The following is an 8,546-nucleotide window of genomic DNA, read 5'->3' as shown; positions in this document are numbered from 1 at the left end:
TTTTAATATAGATGGATTGCCTGTATCTAAAAGTTCTTCTGGACAATTTTGGCCTATTTTAGCAGCTTTAGTAGACAATGCCTTGTATACGGAACCATTCCCAATTGGAATTTATTATGGTAAACAAAAACCAGAAAATGTAAATATTTTCTTACAGCCATTAGTTACAGATATGTTGCGTATAAAGGATCAAAGTGGAATATACATAGATAAAAAACTTATTCCTGTAAAAGTAAATGCCTTTGTGTGTGATGCACCAGCAAGAGCTTTTATTGCTGGTATAAAAAATCATACAGGATACTTTGGATGTACAAAATGTACATGTGAAGGTGAATTCATTGAAAATAGAGTTGTTTTTCTAGAGTTAAAATGCCCTCTTCGAACAGATATGTCATTCAAAAATAGGATGCAGCCTGAGCATCATCGTATGTCATCTATTCTTGAAAATACAGGTATTGGTTTAGTATCGCAATTGCCTTCCCAGTCAGCACAAAAATCACAAAGATAACTATAAGAAGTCTTTTGTAATACTTCTTTCAGAACTCTAAATATGATTTCTTGAAGATCTCCGATTTAAGAACTCTACGATGAAAGCTCTGAAAGATGTCTTAAATAAGAAGTCAGTTTTTTGATATCTGAAAGAATTCTTTTTCTGTTTTCTTACAGACTTCGTAATTAAGACCACTTAATGTAGCATAAACTTTTGTTACGTTAAATATTTTTTGTGCATAGAATAAAGTTACATACGAATCTAAGTTTACGACCAGTACTTGTAACGCGTTACAAAATAGTTTGTTAAATTAACTCTTTATGCACTATAATGCATTAATTTCAAACTTTTCTAATCTTAATATTGTTCATTAAGTTCTTCAGGCTTAATAAAAGTTTATATAAGACTCATATTTATAGCGATTTTGACTGGTTTGCACCGGTGTGCCACCAGTGTAGAGTTGGTGCAAGTGTGTGCAACACCGCATCGGTGTGTATACCGATTACATCAACTGACTCCAACTAATTTGTGAGAGCCATTTTGTGCACACCCAACATGCACCAATGCGATGTACTGAGCTCAGACAAATACGCGGAACTCGGCGGAACCAGCAAAAAAACTGCATTATTCGACCAGCCGAACACACAAGTTGCACCGACACCCGAAATGTGCAGTCGATGCAAACCAGTCGAAATCGCTATTAGATAAAGTCAGTGTAACTAACGACTTAACGAAATGTCTAAAAGAAAATTATTTCAAAATTTATCAAAAAGTCAAAAAAACAGGAGGATAAAAAAAGAATATGATTCTTTTTTGGAAATTCCTTCTTCAAGTCCTTGGCAAAGTAAAAAATCTTCTATGGAAAATGTAATAATTGAGGAAGGAAATACAGAAAATGTGGAGCTATGTTCTAACCTAAAAATAATGAGAAGTGAAAATGAAAAATGTAATAGTAGTGGTGAAATTAGTTCTGTGAAAAAAGACATTAAAGACAATAATACATTAGATAGTAATAATGACATGTTAATGGAGGATAATGCTATTCTTGAACCGTTCAACATTTCAGAAAATAATAGTAATGCTTTAAAAGAAGAATTAACACGGTGGATTNGCCAATATAATATCGCTCATTTAGCAGCAGGAGCTTTGTTAAAAATCCTTCGTAATGTGCAATCGATTGAAGAATTAAAAGAACTTCCACAAGATCCTCGAACTCTACTTAATACGCCAAGAAGTACTGTTATTCGTCTTGTTTCACCTGGAGAATATTTTCATTATGGCTTACAACAAGGATTGATTGATCAATTAAAAGTCATGAATAAGAATAAGCTTGCTGAAAATATACAAATAAATGTGCACATAGATGGATTACCATTAGCAAAAAGTTCAAAAAGTCAATTATACCCAATATTGGCTGAAATTTTCCCTAAAATTACTGCACCGTTTGTCGTCGGAATATATCATGGATACAGCAAACCTCATAGCGTCAATGAATATCTCCAAGAATTTATTGAAGAATATAATACTTTGCAAAAAGAAGGCTTCCAATATGACGATCGAACATTTCATGTCATAATCAGAGCCGTCATTTGTGATTCTCCAGCTCGGTCATTTGTGACATGTACAAAAAGCCACAATGGTTTTTTTGGATGTAGTAAATGCATGCAAGAAGGTGAATTTGAAGACCATCGAATGTTATTTTTAGAAATGGATGCACCGTTACGGACGGATAATAACTTTCTTCAACGAAAAAATGAAGATCATCACACTGGAAAATCTATCTTTGAAGCATCAAATATTGGAATGGTATCTCAATTTCCTGTAGAATATATGCATCTCGTGTGTCTCGGTGTTGAAAAGAAAATATTGCATTTATGGGTTAATGGATGGCGTATTAGTAATAAAAAACAAATTAAATTTAGTGCTAAAATAATAAATAAAATTTCGAAATATTTAATCTCGATAAGAAATTGGATACCTTCAGAATTTGTTAGGAAAACACGAAGTTTGGATGAATTAGACCGATGGAAAGCCACTGAACTACGTTTATTTTTGTTATATGTGGGTCCACTTGCTCTGAAAAATCATCAACCAGATGAGTACTTATATCATTTTAATAGTTTACATTGTGCTATTCGACTTTTGTGCGACGAAACTGATTGCATTCGTAATAATCAGTGTGCTAACAATCTATTGCGTTATTTCGTTGAACAATCAATTAATTTATATGGAAAACGTTTCGTGATTTATAACGTCCATAATTTAATTCATTTGGCTGATGATGTCAAAAGATTCGGTCACTTGGATTCATTTAGTGCTTTTTCATTCGAAAGTTATTTAAATAAAATTAAGAAACACTTAAAAAAAGGTGAAAAACCTTTACAACAATTACATAAGCGGCTTGTTGAACAAGCTAGTAGCAGTTCTCTACGAAGAAACTGTGTTTTCATCAAACCAGAAGTGTCTAATTATAATGCTGAAAAATCTAAAGAGATTGCAATGCCTTCATATGATAAGATTAAGTATGAAAAGTTTACACTTTCAGCTCGTCTAACATGTGATAAATTTTGTTATATTAGAAATTACGATATTCTTCGTATTGAAAACGTTTGTATAAAAAATAACGAAATCATATTACAAGAACAAACATTGACAGATATAAAAAGTGTAGATAATTATCCCATTAATTCGGAGTTGATACACATAGTAATTGGAAATAAGTGGTCCATATTAAAAGACTTTTGTGCATGCGATGTTATTTCAAAAGCTGTTTGTTTACCTTATGATAATTCTTTTTATTTTTTTCCATTACTTCATTCGTCTATATAAGTTTTTTGTACAAGTATAATATAAGAAAAGTTTATATATTTTACTATTCTATAATCTTTTTATATTCTATAATTATAATTAAGTATTATGATCAAATTGTATTTTATTTCTATAAAATTGTGTAAAAATATATGTAAACAATTTATGCTTGCATTTAATTTGTTATTCTTTCTCATTTATACATAATAATTTTTCTTGAAGCCATTTTTCTCTAAAATTTTCGATTTCAAACAACATATGAAAAGTTAAAATAATATAATTAGGAAATAAGGCCAATACAAGCCGTTCTCAGGATGTTGTGCAGAAACAAATATATATAAAAATGTTTTAAATAAACTATTGAAAGAATCGCTTTTTGTCAATCTTCGGATTTCTTCAGGTGCCGATACTTTTCCTTCTGATATAATAAAAAAACTGTATAAAAAACTATACTTTCATATACTCACGATTATGTGCGGCTTAGAATATAAATAACCATTTAAGAATATAAATTAAAATATTAATAACTAATGAAAGTATATTACGTATTTATTAAATCTTATTACTTTTACATACTTGAAAAGTATTAATTACAAAAAGTAAAAAATGTAGTACATTTTAAATAAATACAGCTAATAACATTTAATAGCAAAAATTAATTATAATTAGCCTGACATTCATTTTCACATAACCTCATAAGTAACCTTCTAATATTTTTGTGTAGAAAATAAGTTGTTTATATGTTGTGGTATTGGTAGGTTTCCAGTTGGCGCTCGCAACGATCACAAGAGTAAACCGTGTCTATATACACTGTTCAATCGTAGTGGCTATATTAATCAAATCGACAAATGCGATTGGACATTGTGGACACGGTTAACACTCGCGATTGTTGCGAGCGCCAAGTAAAACTTAATCTATGTCGGTAAGATAAGGACTGTAGACTGACAGTGACAGTAACAGCGCATTCGGTAGACTTTTTCCATAGAAAGTCGTATTCAGTACGCACTAGTGCAGGCTACCAAATTCGCTGTATGGCTCTGTTTGGATATTATACTGGCAGTAACTGAAAATCTATGAGTACACGTACCGTATCCTATAGATTTTTCAATACTGTCAATAATAACCTAACAGGGGTAAGTTCCAAAATCTTACTTCTTAGTTATTAAAATGCTATTTCACGTCACATGTATTATACATACTATAGGTTTTAGATACCAAAATAGGATTTTGAAACATAACCCAGAGCCTAAGTACGCTGAGAGCGGCGCGATCATGCGCAAGATAGAATCGCAAGCGCGCGGCATTCATGTAGGAAGCAAAGCAAAGTGAATAAACCAACTATTTCTACGTTGTTACTGTTGTTACTGGTGTTACTGTTTAGTAGTGTTATTTTAGTGTTAATAAACCTCTATCGGATAAAGTTTACATTTTTGAGATGTATTTTGTCGCATTTTGCGAAGATTGGTGTGCAACTGTACCCGTATGCTGGGTAGATGAAGACTTAAAAATTATAAAGTGGCCTCCCAAAGATGAAAATGCTACTAAGGATTCCATGAAGGCAGTTAAACCAAAAGATAATTGGGTATCCGTAAAATACACAAGATTGTTAGGACCATACGGTAAGTTCAGCTATAGTAGGTTCATATTACATTTTCAATCATTCTTAACTATATTATTAGAATAATTATTATTTTAATCAATCATTATCTTAATACAATTTATCTCTTTTTTTTATTTGAGTCTAATCTCAATTATTGTTAATTAATGTATTATTTTATTACAGTGGATCCTCGTTTATCGAGACCTCTTTTATTGGGGACAACTTGAGGCCCAACCTCTATTATACGGACCGATAGTCGTATTATACGAACTATAATATGACCGATAGTTCATTTAATACGACTATCGATTTATATAATAGAGGTTGGACCTTGGTTACCCGAACTATTTTGTCTCCCNATCGGTCCAGATAAAAGAAGTTCCACTGTAGTTTATTATTTAAGTAGTTTATTTAAATAGTTAACTCGTTATTATTCTTAATATTTCTTATCTCTCCTGATTTTTAAATTATGGAAATTATTGTTTTTCTTTAAGATAATTATAAGACTGCAAGAGCAATAGAAATTGCTGCTGTTGATCTTTCAACAAATGATGAGACACCTTTAGAAAATATCACCAATAAAGCGGAAGTTTCCAAAAGACGTCCTCGAAAAAGACCAGCACGGTTTATTAGTTCAGATGATGGATCTAGTGATGAAATAGAAAGTACTATATCAATTCACTATCATTACATTTTATATTTTATATTCTATAACATATACATATTTTAATCAAACATATTTTATAAATATTTTATTCTGTTTTTCAGCAGATAGAACTAGAAATAACAAAAATGCATTAAAACNTATTTTTGTATACGAAAGTAATAGCAAAAAACAAGAAAACCCGGTAAAAATAAAAGCAAATGGTATACAAATTGTACAAAATATAAAAATAAGTATCATTTTAAAAATTCTTTTATTGTTCATTGATTAAATTTTCTATATTTAAATTTTTAGAGTTAGAAAATGCTTCGACTCTACCAAAAGTGATGAACATTATAAATGATAAAAACAAACAATATAAAAATGACAACAATAATACTTATAACGATGATGATCTGTTAGATACACAGCCTTTGGATTACGGAAATTTTTTTGATGATCATCCGATTGAGATTGAGCCAAAAAATTCTGATTGTGATTCTCAATTACCAACAAATAATAAGCCACTCGTACGTAGCGTTGTAAAGACCCGTAAGTATTATTGCACAGAAATGTGTAAATTTAATCTTTTAATTTATAATAATTATAGAGTACAGTGTATAACTAATATACAGTAATGCTCATTAATTGTCTCAAATTATTGGTTTTATTTTAATAGATATACCTATATACGTGACAAGTAAAGAAAAATCTCGCTCTTATAAGGTTTTGACTCCTAGAAATACTGCAACAAAATGCACTACTACTCCTGTTCGACTTTTTGAGCAAAATGCCACTACTACAAATGAAGTTTCTGAGCAAGGAGCTACAACTTCAACCATGCAAGTTCCTGAGCAAGAAGTTATTACTACTGTTACAAAAGAGTTTTCTACACCATCTCATCAAAGCTGTTGTCGTCAGTAAAAGTTTTTCGAATGTTTTTTATATTTTTATCTTTTTTTGTTAATAATTTGTCATGACTGTTTTTCTTTTGTTTATTTTTAATAAAAAAGTTATTCATACAAATTACATAATACACAAAATTAAATTTTATTCACAAATCATTGACACTAAAGCAATAAGTTCATTTTACTAAATAGCTACAAATATTTTTCTGTTAACAGCTGCATGTCGCGATATTCTTAAACTGATCGAACGTAAGCTTCATTTCATGAACATGAACCTAATGGATACTACTGGCACTATCGCCGAAAATTCTCAAAATAATACATATGAATTACCAGCATTTCCGATAGATAATATAACTAAGTTAAATGCACTTAATACTCTTCTAGAGAAATCACAAGGAGCACGTATTCAATATGTAAATTATGTAACTTATCTTCTACTCATAAATTTACACAATTTCTGGTTAATTTCATTTTGTTTATTATTTCTATACCAAACACACACATAAAAATGTGCGAGTTTTATGTTGTTTATAGAAACTCGACAAAACTTTTTTAGCCATTCAACCATAACTTGTGTTTTATTTATTTAAATTGAGTTTTTATTGAATATTATTTTTGCAGAAAAGAAAAATCCAGATCACAGGTGGTAAGAACGCCAAGAAACACGTACGTGAGATATTAAGCATACTATTAACGGATAAATTTTCCTGTGAACTATCCTGGACTGGTCAAAAAAAAACTATTGGAGTAAAGAACATGAAGTTCGTGGATCTTCTGATAGGTTAGTTATATATTTAAAATTGAATTAGTATTGTAAAAAACCAAAATTTGATAAAAAAATATATTTTAACCAATTTTCTATTTAAATAAGTATGAAATGTTATACTATATTGTGATAATAATCATTTTAGATGCTATGATCACTTCGGGACAAAGTTGCACTATTTTTGAGATCCAAAGTGTCATTCAAAGTTGGCTTCAACATGCGAGTGATCGCGTAAGATATTCAATAAAAAAACACGGACATTAATTTTTATTCATTATTATTGTTAAATGTAGTTTATCTGCTTTGCATATATATAAACACTTGTGCACCTAGTGTGCTATTGTACCTGTAAAGAAAGTAAAGACCTGTGCAATTGTACCTGTAAAGAAAGTAAATAAAGAAAGAATGAGAGAGTGAGAGAGAATATGTAACATCTGGAGACTTCTCCCTGTAACNATGCAAGTCTTTTATTTATTTACAAAATGACTTGCGATCTAAAAAGTTAAATATCGCTTTTGATCTTGTCTCCTCCTGTTCCTTTCTGACCGCCGTTGTGTGAGTACCGATACTCTTGCGTGTTCCTGCCGTTTTATTGTAATATCGCGTTACATCGTGATTACTAAAGTTTTGTTAACAAAAGAACTTCTGAATATTCTTATTTATTAACCGCAACAATTATCTATTTTATTAAATCATTTTTTGTCAGTGAAATGTTTTTATAATTTATCTTATAAATTTATTTATAATTTTGTAAAAACATACAAAACCTACTAATAAAAACTTCTTCATGTTTGTAATAAATAAATAAAATATAATTTNCCTGATTTTAATAATTCCAAATAAAAACTTGTAATTATTAAACAAAAACCATACTTTACAGACGTCTTTTTCAAGATTTCTTAAGAAAGATATTTTAAGGATATCTCATCTTAGAAATCTGAAAAATGGGCTTTTTAAGAAGTCTTGTAGAAATCAAAAAGAAAAATATTTTTTTCTTCCTAAAGTAGTCTTTTTATTGAATTCAGATACAAGAATTCTTTAAGAAGCCGAGTAGAAGAATTCTCAATCTACTCTTAGAGCGGCGCATTAGACATCTTTCTGAATTAATAAAGACATCTTTCAGAAGATATATTCTGACGTCCAAGTCTTATGCGAGAATTCTTTTAGACTTAATTCGGACTTCATATTGCTGACTGGGGAGTTTTTTTCGCAATATTTTAAATCAATTAGGGGAGATATTCGGGGTCTATTATATATGAGATGCAAAACTAGCATCCTATATGAATTTAAGAATTGAAATTTCAATTCGAAAAACACACGTGGAAAAA

At 30.1% G+C, this 8,546-nt stretch overlaps 1 protein-coding gene across 6 annotated transcripts; it reads left to right on the top strand.

Moving 5' to 3' along the window:
- The first annotated feature begins 1,004 nt into the window (after positions 1–1,004).
- Positions 1,005–7,658, top strand: LOC109862118. Of its 6 annotated transcripts, XM_020442048.1 has the most exons (10): positions 4,061–4,431; positions 4,503–4,623; positions 4,759–4,917; positions 5,393–5,563; positions 5,667–5,765; positions 5,857–6,093; positions 6,221–6,457; positions 6,666–6,865; positions 7,074–7,233; positions 7,364–7,658. In XM_020442048.1, the coding sequence occupies exons 3-10, from the start codon at positions 4,851–4,853 to the stop codon at positions 7,480–7,482; spliced, it is 1,290 nt and encodes a 429-aa protein (XP_020297637.1). In that variant the 5' UTR covers positions 4,061–4,431; positions 4,503–4,623; positions 4,759–4,850; the 3' UTR covers positions 7,483–7,658. The 6 variants fall into 6 exon arrangements, with proteins under 6 accessions (XP_020297633.1, XP_020297637.1, XP_020297638.1 ...); XM_020442044.1 differs by lacking the exons at positions 4,061–4,431; positions 4,503–4,623 and adding an exon at positions 1,005–2,958 and having other exon boundaries at positions 4,811–4,917; XM_020442049.1 differs by lacking the exon at positions 4,503–4,623 and having other exon boundaries at positions 4,061–4,220.
- Positions 7,659–8,546: the final 888 nt, after the last annotated feature.

This window comes from Pseudomyrmex gracilis, unplaced genomic scaffold (assembly GCF_002006095.1).
Source record: "Pseudomyrmex gracilis isolate BER0280 unplaced genomic scaffold, ASM200609v1 scaffold_1390, whole genome shotgun sequence".
Classification (NCBI taxonomy): Eukaryota; Metazoa; Arthropoda; class Insecta; order Hymenoptera; family Formicidae; genus Pseudomyrmex; species Pseudomyrmex gracilis.
The sequence above is the reverse complement of the archived record's forward strand: the minus strand, read 5'-3'. Positions and strand labels throughout refer to the sequence as shown.